Source organism: Antedon mediterranea, chromosome 7, assembly GCF_964355755.1.
Source record: "Antedon mediterranea chromosome 7, ecAntMedi1.1, whole genome shotgun sequence".
Taxonomy (NCBI): Eukaryota; Metazoa; Echinodermata; class Crinoidea; order Comatulida; family Antedonidae; genus Antedon; species Antedon mediterranea.
The window spans coordinates 27,973,707-27,987,103 of NC_092676.1; the positions used below are offsets into that span (position 1 = coordinate 27,973,707).

The window sequence follows — 13,397 nt, forward strand, 5'->3', positions numbered from 1 at the left end:
CTACCTACTACAGTACCTCTTAATTTACCAGTGTTAACAGTACAATAGTGGATGTAACTCAATGACGTAAGGGCGCCTCATGAAATTTTGTGATTGGTCACTTGAATTATGCCTACGTATGCATTGCGTCCAGGTGGCAGCAAATCTGTATGATAATTCAACCAAACCAAAATATTAAACCATGGCATTAATGTGTTCACCATAACAGAGAGTAGACTTCTTATCATATATAATTCAACTAAGAAGATGTCTACTATAAAATTAAATATTAATTAATTTTTAATTTTTTTTTTTCAAATAAAATACACATTACACAAATAAGTAATAAGGCAGTTAAAAGACGATAGAAATGAAAGTTATGTAAATTTAGCAAAATCAGTTTCCAAGACAACTGGGATATAAGATATTCTAGATAAAAAAAAAAACCCAGATCTATCAGGCACAAATTAGAATGTCTAGAAAACATTGGTTTTCTCAGATAAGCACCATAAAACAGGACTCTTTAAAAGAGTATAATTAAAACAATCTATTTTTAATGATTGTCCATTTTTCACATTTAGTTAAAAACATTTCACCAAGGTGTTTTATCACCAATGTGCTTTTTTAAAACAAACTAAAATCATAGATAATGCATGTATATCTCTTTGAGTTGTAAATCCTTACTGTTTGTTTGGGCTAATTAATACTTATTTTATTTTGTTCACTCATTATTAAATTGTATAATTAGCGAATATTCGAAAAAAATATATATTCAATTAAATGTCTTCAACCATTAATTGAAAAACAAAAACGATTTTTAATAATCTGTAAAATTTAAGGTATACAATTTTTTAAATTTATGACAAAAGTTCATGTCATGTCAGAGTTCAAACACTATAACAACTGTTTATACATACCACCTTTTTAAAGTATTATTACTTACACAGTATTAAAAAACAATGTCAAACGCTAAAGAAATACATTAGAAATGTGCACATTTGATGTGCACAGGGTACAATGGACAATAAACCTAAATCTACCAATTATTAGATTCATGCCTCGCCATATGCGAGGACTATGCCTAGCCATATGCTAGGACTGTGCCTAGCCATATGCTACAGTAGGACTGTGCCTAGGCAATAAGCTGGGGCTGTGCCTAGGTGATATGCTGGGGCTGTGCCTGGGTGATATGCTGGGACTGTGCCTAGCCATATGCTACAGTAGGACTGTGCCTAGGCAATAAGCTAGGACTGTGCCTAGCCATATGCTACAGTAGGACTGTGCCTAGGCAATAAGCTGGGGCTGTGCCTAGGTGATATGCTGGGGCTGTGCCTGGGTGATATGCTGGGACTGTGCCTAGCCATATGCTACAGTAGGACTGTGCCTAGGCAATAAGCTAGGACTGTGGCTAGCCATATGCTAGGACTGTGCCTAGGCAATAAGCTGGGGCTGTGCCTAGGTGATATGCTGGGGCTGTGCCTAGGTGATATGCTGGGACTGTGCCTAGCCATATGCTAGGACTGTGCCTAGGCAATAAGCTGGGGCTGTGCCTAGGTGATATGCTGGGGCTGTGCCTGGGTCGATATAAGGCCGTGCCTAGGCGATATGCTAGGGCTGTGTTTAGGCGAAATGTTAGGACTGTGCATAGGCGATCTACCAATTACTAGATTCATGCCTAGGAATACACTAGGGCTCCGCATGGGCGATACAAGGTTGTGCATAGGCGATATACTAGGGCTGAGCCTAGGTGAAATTCTAGGGCTGAGCCTAAGTGATATGCTAGGTATATACCTACGTGATATGCCATAATGTCTGTACCACCTAGGTGATACGCTAGGTTCAGACAATATTAGTAAATGTGTAGTTTTACAATGTTAATGTACACCGCCCTCAGCTGCTAGTTTTTGTAATGTTCAGTTGAACTAATTTTATCGCAATCAAATCAAAATAATACAAAAATTAGAATTTAATCTAAAATTGAAAATTTATTGTAGATGAATGTTTTTCCTTTGACATGCAAAAACACCTCCATTATCTCATTCAATTTAACTATACAAATATTATTGAAACTTTTATCATCATTGTAAAACAATAAGAAAAATGAGACAATACTTGAGACTTTCATTAGTTAGTGCCGACACTTATGACCCCTGGTGATGACTGACTGTCGACCTTTTGAGGCGACGATTCCTTGATTACTTCCTGTGTCGCCAGTGTATCTGTTTTTGGAGATTCTTTGACTTCATCTGACATCACATCAGACTGTCCATTTGTTACTTCAGGTTCCTACAAGGTTATAAATAATTTTTTAGTTATAATTATAACAACTAAAGCTCTGTCTACACTATCATACCACTAAGATATTTGGCCATATTACACTTTTTTTGTCAAATTAGTTTGATAGTGTAGACAGAGTTTAAAGGACAACTTGACCAAGGACCATACTTTTACAACGTATTAGGGATGTACATATGATTTCAGAACAACAGTGAGATTAAGGATATTGCCGCACGCACTCGCCGTACAGCCGTCCCCGTAAATTGCTGTGACGTCACATGTGCATTGCAAAATCTACTTAATGAGTCCAGATAAGCAAAAGAAACAATAGAAAAATCAACATTTATATTTTTTTACGATTTATTTACAAAGTGTGTTTACTAGAAATGTTCGCGAATTGACAGACTTTGCCAGAAAACTCATAACGTAAATTTTGCGATGCACACACCTGTGACGTCACAGGCAATTATCATTAATCTTGCGATTGTTCTGAAATCATATGTACATCCCTAATACGTTGTAAAAATATAGTCCTCAGTCAAGTTGTCCTTTAAGGCTACAGTACAGTATTACACATGCTTTTTTTTCTGATATTAATAAATAACATAAAAAACTCTGTGTACAATATCAATCTTTATTTGACAAAAAAATGTGATGTGCCCATATACGGACATGATGATGTCATATCACTACCATATTTGGGCGTTTTTTTTACCACATCATACCTTTTTTTGTCAAACTGGTTTGATAGTGTACACAGAGCTTAATTCTAACAGAATTTGCTTGCATAAACATGATGTACATAAAAGCTACCAAGTTGGTACCTAAAGTAAATACTAAGACTTACTTTTGTTTCCTGTACAGCTTTCACGTCATTTTCTGTACTTTCTCCAGTTGCTGGGTTTTTTGTCTCATTAGTTAATACTGCTAGCTCTGCTATGTAAAAAAAAAGATTTCAAACTATAGAGGGCGCCATTGTAGATTCAAAATAAACAAGCATTAATTTATTAGCATAATTTTGACCCATCTAGCATTTATGCTCGGCGTAATTTTAGAAAATCTAGCATAATCTCAAAACCCAATTATAAAGCATCTTTACTATGGTACAAAAAACAAAAACATACACCGCCCGCTGATACGTTGTTTTTGTGCCATTTTGTTCATAATTATGCCTAGCATAATTTTGTATCCATCGCTGGTCATACTGTGTAGGTGAAAGAGTAATACTATAGGCAACATGGACACATATAAGGACAGTGATGCAATAATATTTTCATAAAAATTGAAAAAAAGACTAAAAATATATACCTGGTGTAACAGTAGGTTCATCTTTCTTAACCTCTGTTTGTTCCTTTGTTTGTTCTGTCTCAACTATAAAACAAAGTAATTTAAAAAACATTATCAAAACGATTTTGTTTATCATCATAATTAATATTTATTGTAGAAATGCCACTAGATTTCTTTCTAAACAAAATCTCAATAAATCTACGTTTGTAGGGAAACTTATGTTCAGAATTCTGTTCTCCAAACTATTTTTAAAGGTCTTTGAGAACTACAACTTTCACAATACCTGGTTTTGCCTCTTTTACAGCTTCTTTAACAGTGCCATCTTGTTGTTTTGGTTCTTCAGGTGTATCCTCCTTGGCCGATTCAACAACCTTTTTTACTGCAGGTGGTTCACTAGCTGTTGATTTCTCTTCAGTGTTAGCCTTAGAATCAGGCTCAACAGTGCTAGACTTGACTGGGCTAGTTTTTGCAGAGCTAGTCTTGGCTGGGCTACTTTTTGCAGGGCTAGACTTGACTGGGCTAGGCTTGGCAGGGCTAGCCTTGACAGGGCTAGGCTTGGCTGGGCTAGTCTTTGCTGGGCTAATTTTGGCAGGCTTCTCAATTTCTTGGACTGTACTGGTTTCTTGTGGTTTTTCTTCCTTTGCAACATCAGATGTGTCCATGGCTTGTTCAGCAACTGCTGGTTTTGCATCATCACTTGGTGGGGTTATTTTTATTGATGGACATTCAATGGGAGCTGTTGGAATGAGAAAGTCATTATACAAAAATAAGTAAGTATAATAAGTATATGCTCTGTTGACAAAAGAAGTGTGATGTACCCATATGGTAGTGATATGACATCATCATGGCCCTAAACAGCGAACGCTGACAATCAAGGGGCCCTCATAATGAGTTATAAGTGTGTATACTAGTACACTGGGATAACTTGTCTCGAAAGATGTACTAGGTTCTTTAAAATGCACATGAGCAAGTACCTTCTTTGTGTTCCTCTTCTGTTTCCATTTTTTCTTCCTCTCCTGATTCCAAAGCAGGTGCATCTTTTCCACTTTCCTTTGCTCCATCCGCTGAAAGGACATTTTATTATATAATATAGTAACATTGCATATCCAACAGCTAGAATGGATATTTTAATCCATGCTGCCTAAGTACTCATTGAGAAGCTTAGGTAGTGACACGGTTTGGCCATTAAAACAAGACTCAACATTTTAACCCATGATTTTGAGATTAGCCAACAAGAGTGTGTAGCATAACATCATTTTGTTTTGTTTTTTTTTAACTAAAAAAAGGCAAATGACAAACCTATATCTCCAGAGGGGCCAGCATCAGTGTCTGCCTGATCTTCCTCTTCATCTTTTTCAACCACTTCTTCCTTATTTCTTGCACTTCTTCTACCTCTCTTACTGGTTGGGGTTACATTGTCTTCCGATTTTCGTTTTTTCCCCCTCTTTTGTGATGTTGGTGTTTTAGGGCTGGCTTTTGCAGGTGACTTAACTGGGGTCCTGACACGGGTTCTACCAGATGGGGATTTTGTTGTTTCGGCAACAGTCTTGGAAGAGCGAGGTGGTGTGGCCTCTTCTTTAGCCAACGAGGCGATTCTGGAGCTACGACGTGACCCTGATGCTGGGCTTTGCGATGCTTCACGGGGCGATTTTCGAGGCATATCCACTTAGATAGGCCTAAAAATAAATTTAGAAATAGAAGAACAGGCATAGCCTATATGTTTAAACAGTAGCTTGGTTTATACAGGATAGGTAGTCCCTTCAATATGAATATAATACCCATAGGCCTTAATTCATGTGGTTTGCCTACTGCCTACTCTATCTAGACTAGGCCTACAAAACAAAACGATTCAACATCATCAAACAAGCAAGTAACAAAAAAAGGCCTAGAAGCTAGGGCCTAGCCCTACACAACATACAACAAACATTAATTTTTAATATTTATATAATAATTATTAGTATTTATTATAAAAATTATGTTTAACTTTAGACAAACTAAACATGCAATATAAGAATACATTACAAACTGCATACTGTTTAGCTAGATAATTTCATAAGCTAGTCCCACCTAGCTAGGCCCTAGTCTAGCTAGCTAGGCTCGAGTCATAATCATATAAAAAATGCCTGCCTCTCAACGTTCCGGTTCGCGGACAAAAACGTGTGATGGCACTGTCTTGTCTGCTTTTCATTATAAATTTGAAATAAAAACATTCATGTTCTTATCTGAATACAGTCCATTAGAATGTATTATACTCCTAATTTAACTTATTAAATACACACAAAATAACTAATTTATAATCAATCATACCTTTAATATGTTGAAAAAGTCGTTAATCAACTTAGAAACCCAATATTTAACTATTTTTTTCGATACAACCGATCAACAAAAATCACCCAGGAACACACGCCGCCTCGCTTTCATCCAGATGACATTCGACCTTCACTTCACTTATCTACCTCCCTCTACAGCTTTGGTTTACTTCCAACTTTTCCGCCGATGTGCCTTATTATATTAAAGATTGGCTGTATATCTTTGGATGCAACTCTTTCAGTTTTTACTTTTTTTTTTACCTAAGCCCATGCCTATTTCCTGTTTTATACGTATCATACGCCTTACTGACTTTCAAAACGATACCATTGCTAAAAATTATGGTTTTTAGACAAGGTCCACTCCAAAAATGATTATGCAATATTATTTTTTCTTGTGCTTAATTAGAAGAGGGGTAAAAACCTGTGTTTTACAGCAGAACTTGGTTGGTAAACGAAAATGAATAAAGGGATTTACACACAAACAATAGCCCTATATTAACCCTAAATCAGAAATTCGTTCTTGCCATTGTTTCATTAGTTAACAAAAGTGTACTACTACAGTATGTGATTAACTGGATCTCAACAGTATTATATTTATATATATATTATTTTTTTTATCAAAACCAATTGACATCAAAATTCATTCGTCCACACAGACATATTCCTGGAGAGTTTAAACCCGCGCATGCGTGCTACCACCATCTGATACAAACTTACTGTCTGACGTATGCGCGATAATTTGTTTTATCATCTTCTCCTCGAAGTTTGGCTTCCCGATGAGCTATAATACTTGAATTGGTGGTGCAGATTGGATATTTACAGTATAGCCTAATCGATGATCTATTTTTATTCAGAGCGTTTCTACCCAAGTGGAAAACAACCCGCATTGTGACTTTTTCTTTTTGTGTAAAATTTACATAACAAAGGATGTGCCAAGAAGACGACAAAGGAATAATCAAAGTATTATATTAAGCTCTTGTTACTTGTACTTACTCGACATAACACGTTTATAGACCTACGATGAAGGTGTTTAGCATTAGGTAAGTATACATGCCTAACATTTTCTGATTCAGAATGATATATATTGTGTATTTTTTTCTTTTTGTGGCGTAAACACCACTCTTGTATTCACATTATCAACATAACATATTCATATTATTTTCATTATTATTATTATATTTTATAATGTTTTTTATCACTTACAGTTTGATCAATTACTTCATCATGGCATACTCTCCATGGTATAACATTTTAAATTTTGTAATTTTAAATTGTTCATATTTCTTTATACTCGATCCATATTACCTCTTTTTTTTTTCTCGTGAACTTTTCTATTCTACCGGTACACACAGCAGAAGTAACGGTTTAAAAAGCAAAACACAAGTTAAAATAATCGGATGATATACCTTTTTTTAAATTTTTCTTATGCGCTTAAAACAAATTATACATACATAGGCCTATACATTATAACATTTATTTCTCTTTTCTTTTCTATGTACAAAGTTTGTGATTAATTAATTAGAAATAAGAGGGACAAAACCTAAAAAGCGAAAACTTGTGAAGGGCTGCCTAAAATGTAAAAAAAAATAAGGTACAATTTTATCGTGTTGACATCGTATAGGCACTTATTCGTCAGTCGAGAGCCCTGAACTTTGGCTATCTATTTTAATAGTAAGAGTAATGATACACACATATTATATGAATTGCATTATGTTTTTTGTTTTTACAGACCACATCGTCGACTGAGGGTATTTGCATTACTTGTTCTTCTTGGAATATCAATACGGATTATTTCTAAGTTAGCGTTGTTTTCACGTGATCTTCGACGCATTCGGTCACCAAAAATTAATACAATACACACATTTTATCCATCAAAAAACGACACTGGAATTATTGAATGTGAGTTAATATTCCATTTTTGTCTTTAGTTAATAGGTTTAGAGGAAGGAATGTTTTGCCTTATTTTCCTTCTGAACCGAATTAGTAACGAATTAGTAACGAATTAGTAACGAATTAGTAACGAATTAGTAACGAATTAGTAACGAATTTGAGGGACCAAATTGACTGTGTCACACGGAAATGAATGGATAGTAGGCTCATGGAGGTATAATTTTTATACCTCCATGGTAGGCCTAAAGACCACCACTATATACTAGACCCCATTACTGTAAAGTCAGCGCCCTTGAACGCCTTTTCCATTACTTTGAATCATAAGCCCTTTCTTTGTCAATTGTTTTGATTTGTAATTTCACTCTTCCCTGGTTTTTTATAGTCGGCGTTTAGATTTTATGAAAATCAAGTATCGTACATATGAAACGCCATGTGTGCCAAAAAATCTGTTACTAATATTAAGTCGAATCACAATCTAAAATACCTACACTGTGTATTTTACCTAATATCTGTTTATCAACTCCAATTTACATCAATTTTCTATACTTTTATCTTCTAATAAAGTTAATGGTAAAACATGGATGTCATTCACGGACATCGACAGTCCTGGAGTGTACCGCGCATGCGTGCCACGACCATCTGATGCCAAGTTACTGTCTGCGATAACTGGCGGTATAATAGAGGACAACCAAGGAATGACCATTATTTATTGTCTATCATTATGCATTGATCGAGTGAGTACGGTACATTCTTTAATATTTATCCATCGCTTGTGATTGGGCAACTCGCTTACTTTGCGCTTACGTCCTTGCGTTGCGTTCTAGTGGGAACCAAGCTTTAATTTCCACTAAGGACGCAATGCAAGGACGTAACGCAAACGTAAGTGATTTGACTAATCACAAGCGATGGATTATTCGAACAGTGGCTTGTCATTGGTCAACTCGCGTTGCGCGTACGTCCTTGAGTTGCGTCTCTAGTGGGAACCACGCTTAAGTGAGATCCAAGCCGGCCGCCGTAGATCCTAAGCATAATAATGAGTAATAAAATTGTATGCAATAAAAGTAAACTTTTGTTTTTAGGGGTATACATATACTGCACTAGGAAGAGGAACCCAGTGTCTATGTGGTAACATCCAAGATAAAGACAGCGAACTATATTTAGGAGACTACCAAGATAGCAGGTTTTGTGACACGCCCTGTGGTGGTGAGGCGCATTACAGCTGTGGTGGCAGACATTATTTATCTATCTACCGCACAAGTGTTCCAGGTTAGTACATTTAGTATTATTTAGTGGCATAAACAGTGTCCATGAAATGCTATTGCCAATCATGCACGATAAAACCCATAGAATTAGTACAATAACTGTTTTATACACTTTTGATAAGTTTTGTTTTTCCGGTTCGATGATTGTAGTGCTAAACTCGTTGTGAATGCATCTTTATGACTATTTGACTTTTAAAGCAACAGAAATAACTGGCATTTGTTATTTTGATTTAATCTCTTTTATTATTGTATACACATATATAAGGCTTTATAGACTTTTTAACCCACCGGTTGTGTTCATTTTACAAATTTTGGAAATAAAGTTATAGATCCAAAATAATGAATAGAATTGTAAATATAATTCGTAATTCACCCACTAAACAATTAACTGGAAACTAACGGGAATTTTTTTTCTCATTTTAAAGGTAATGTAGCATGCTTCAATTAAAAATTAATTTTACAAATATTTATATATTATGTGATGCCTACCAACAAAAATTCATTTATGTTTAGATCAGCGATGTGTCGATGTGAAGTTGAAACCTGAGGGAAGTTTGCCTCTCGTGGCACTAGCAAGTTACCCTAGATCGGGCAACACGTGGACCAGACAACTCATTGAAAAATCGTCAGGCATCCCAACTGGTAGCACTATGTGGAGGAGTGAAATGAAAATGGCGATTTCCAAAAAAGGTTTGTATACAAAAATATTAAGTCCAAACTATTAATGAATAACAAAATAAATAAAATGTTGTATTTGTTAATCTGAGGCGTCTTGAAGTATATTGTAGGTCATTGATTGTGTAAACCATTAATTTTAACTTTCGTCTTGAACCGTAAGTTAACATTAATGGTGTACAATAAATGAACTAAATATCAATATACTAATCATTATTGTTTTGTTCTAAGGTGTAGCGCCGCTAGCGGGAGTTTATATTCTTTTAAAGGTGATTCATCAAGCACAAGCTAGTATAGGTATGACACGCCGCGTGTGCCAACATTTTTACGAATAATAAATATCCTTCTTGTAGAACCCCAGTTTAAAAAAAAAAGCAACACTTTTAAATTGCATAGAGCATTTCAGTGCTTTGTACAGTAGCCTGGATGTTCAGAGCTTATTTTTGTTTTTCTATTAATTTGGATGTAATAACATTGTGTATTGAATTAAATATATTTCTTAGCACAATATTATTAACAAATGTTTTGTTTAAATATAGTATTTTTAGGTGGAAACATTAACTACAAGTTGCAGAGGACTATATGTATAAAATCACACTCGCACAAGGTACAAGATATCAAGGAATTTAAAGGGGCAATACTGTTGATTCGGAATCCCTATCGTACGTTAGTAGCTGAAGTATTCAGACGATTAATGATCGTTGAAAACAAAAACTCAACAGCAACTTCGAAATACTTTAAATCCGAAGGTACATTACACTTTCTTTACTATTTACGTTTGTTTGTTTGTTTTATCTTTATACTGGGTGACCTCTTCAGTCACTGATCTCCCAGAGGGCCCAGTTGGTGATCAGTGGCTGTGATGTACTAATACACCGGGGTAACCCCCTACTCATCTCGAAAGATGTACAGTACTAGGTTCTTTAAAGTGCACACGAGCAAGTTGTGTACACTGGACCTACGTTTTATAGTCCTTATCCGAGAAGACTCGTTCTACCACCAGAACCATGGAGTGAGTGAGTGAGTGAGCCTCGAACCCCTGCCGATGTTATGGCTACGTGATTACGGTTCCACTGTCTTAATCGCTCGGCCACTCACTCACTGTATTGGGCTCAGAAAACAGTATATAAATATTGCACTAAGTGTTACTGTATTTATTATTGTAACACACTAAGATGCAAAGTAAGGACGTAGACGCAAAGCAAGCGGATCGTACCAAAAGAAAAATATTTTAATGATAATCATGTTTTGTACTTGTTTATATTTTGCTGATAAACTTTTAAAATCAATATTGGTTTCCGTGTTTATGAAAAAGACAAATTGATAAATGTGTGGTTGGCTGTACATTGGTGGAACCTAATGCGTCATGGTAAACAGACTCTCAAGACTAAAAGACAGACTTGACGGACAAAGACAAAATGCATCATGTACCCTAGACTTGCCCCAATATCGGGTTATTCGAGGCTTTTTGACTGTTTGTATGAAATAGCTCAAGTAGTACACGTATGAAACGCCATATGTGCCAAACTATTTTTCCTTAATATTAAGGAACCCAGACTACATGTACCTCGTTCTCTGATTATCATTAAACTATGTGTAATACAGTCTTAACTATATTAATCTTACAGAATGGAATGCCTTTGTTGATGTTCAGATTAATGATTGGCGAGACACTGCCCTTAATTGGATTAAAAACACTCCTAAGATACTTGTAGTACACTATGAGAACCTCGAAGATAACACATTTAAAGAAATACACAGAATGATGGATTTTTTAAATGTATTCGCTACAGACAACAGAATAAAATGTGCAATACAGGAACATCCGTCCTCAAAATCGACGGGCCTATCACTTGGAAACCATTTTCGCAAAACCAGGGTATATTTGACTAACAATCCATTTAGTGATAGCCAAAAAGAACTGATAGATAGAAATATTGAGATGGTTAATTCCACACTAAATAGCAAAGGTCTTACGCCATTACCTGCCTATTCAGTGACTGTATTTTAAGTATGAACAGTGAGTACAAGTGTGACAGAATTTGTCAAGAACCTGGCCGTTTTCCAATAACAGTTAATAATAGTTAAATCTATCATTAATTACATCGGTTTTAATTATTTTTGTAAACGACTGTTGCCAGGAAAAGAAATCTTGGGTACGTATATTTACCACCAATGTAAAATAGGCCCTGTACGGTACTACATAATAATAATAATAGTTCATTCTTATACAGCGCATATAAGCAAGCTCTCACTGCGCTGCACATTATTACCCCGGTAATTTTGTGTGGATCCGACACGTAACATACTCCCATAATGCAGCTAGTAATCAGCGCAAAGTTGTGTCTTGGTGGATCATCTAACCGGTACCCATTTAATACACCTGGGTGGATCGAGAGAGGCAAATGCAAGTAAAGTGTCTTGCATAAGGATACAAACAATGCAGAAAGAGTTGGATTCGAACCACGATCTCACGATCAGTAATTCAACGTCCAACACACTGCCCCACACTACAAACTGTACTTGTATACTGAATCATGATAATAGTTAGTTCGTTTGCAATGCTTAAATAGAATAGACAGAGACGAACACAACATACCTCAGTGATAGAAATACACAACAATAAACCACAATATTGTTTCTAACATTATTGAACAACCATTTATAAGATGGGTTGAAAGTGCTTCCACATTGAGCTTACCTTTTTTTTCATTTTCGTCTTTCCACAGTATAATATATATTATCCAAGTTTGCACTAACATAACGTATACACTATAAGATATATTATCCTATCCTCTCTGCTTCTTTATCCCCAAATAACATGTTCAACATGCCTGTATGTAACACCTGCAATTATTCTGAAAGCCGGACTGTGACGTCAAGAATGTTGGTGGTTGTTTTTTCAAACAGTTATAGCGCCACCCTTAAAAGTGTTTAATCAATACTTCTGAAGCTCTGCTGCACTATCAAACTTATCAAAATGTGATGTGCTCATATGGACATGATGATGTCATATCACTACTATATTTAAACATATCACTACCATATTTGGGCACATCACACATTTTTTGATCAAACTAGTTTTATAGTGTAGACAGAGTTTTACCAAACAGAAATAAATTGTAAAAAATACTTTAATTTACCGACACAGAGTAAACAGTGTTTTTCTAATGCGCAATGCTATTATTATATTTATACAGAGTGAATGCTTGATCTTCTATATCAATTAATAATCTAAAAAAACGAAACATTGGTTGGTTATTTGAACTAATTTATTTACATAAAAATACATCCCTGTTTAGTGTACAAATATATGAAACTTAATGTTGACTCTATTGCATGACGTAATCAACTTAAACTGAATTTAGTAAAATTCATTCGTGACAGAAAAGACTGAAATTACATTACATAATTTCAATATTTTCTGGTTAAGTAAGTACATTGATTGGAATTACAATTACATGTAAATTAATGCTGTTGGCTTTCCATAGTCATATATTATTTATTCGTTTGATAAGGTTTCAAAATATATCTGTAAATATAAAATATAAATACGGTACTGTCTGTAATTCTTTATAACTAATTAATTTTATATGGATCAGTGAAAATTATTTTTCAGTAAGATACCATTATAAATTTAACCCCATCGCAGCAGCGAGGAGTCGTTTTTATTTAATTATGCTTAGCATAAAATCATTGAAATAATTTTTATCAATAA

The 13,397-nt window shown here is 35.1% G+C and overlaps 2 protein-coding genes across 4 annotated transcripts; one reads left to right on the plus strand and one right to left on the minus strand.

Moving 5' to 3' along the window:
• Nucleotides 1-516: 516 nt before the first annotated feature.
• Nucleotides 517-5,987, minus strand: LOC140054910 (uncharacterized). Of its 3 annotated transcripts, none has more exons than XM_072100031.1 (7): nt 5,851-5,987; nt 4,843-5,219; nt 4,518-4,607; nt 3,827-4,279; nt 3,565-3,627; nt 3,104-3,189; nt 517-2,265 (listed from the first exon to the last, which is right to left on the minus strand). In XM_072100031.1, the coding sequence occupies exons 2-7, from the start codon at nt 5,201-5,203 to the stop codon at nt 2,104-2,106; spliced, it is 1,215 nt and encodes a 404-aa protein (XP_071956132.1). In that variant the 5' UTR covers nt 5,204-5,219; nt 5,851-5,987; the 3' UTR covers nt 517-2,103. The 3 variants fall into 3 exon arrangements, with proteins under 3 accessions (XP_071956132.1, XP_071956131.1, XP_071956130.1); XM_072100030.1 differs by having other exon boundaries at nt 3,104-3,192; XM_072100029.1 differs by having other exon boundaries at nt 3,104-3,195.
• An 802-nt stretch (nt 5,988-6,789) lies between these two features.
• LOC140054908 (sialate:O-sulfotransferase 2-like) lies at nt 6,790-13,373 on the plus strand. Its single transcript, XM_072100025.1, has 7 exons — nt 6,790-6,892; nt 7,582-7,751; nt 8,307-8,476; nt 8,822-9,008; nt 9,518-9,694; nt 10,219-10,428; nt 11,308-13,373. Exons 1-7 carry the CDS (start codon nt 6,873-6,875, stop codon nt 11,688-11,690), a joined length of 1,317 nt encoding a protein of 438 aa, XP_071956126.1. The 5' UTR covers nt 6,790-6,872; the 3' UTR covers nt 11,691-13,373.
• The last annotated feature ends 24 nt before the right edge of the window (nt 13,374-13,397 follow it).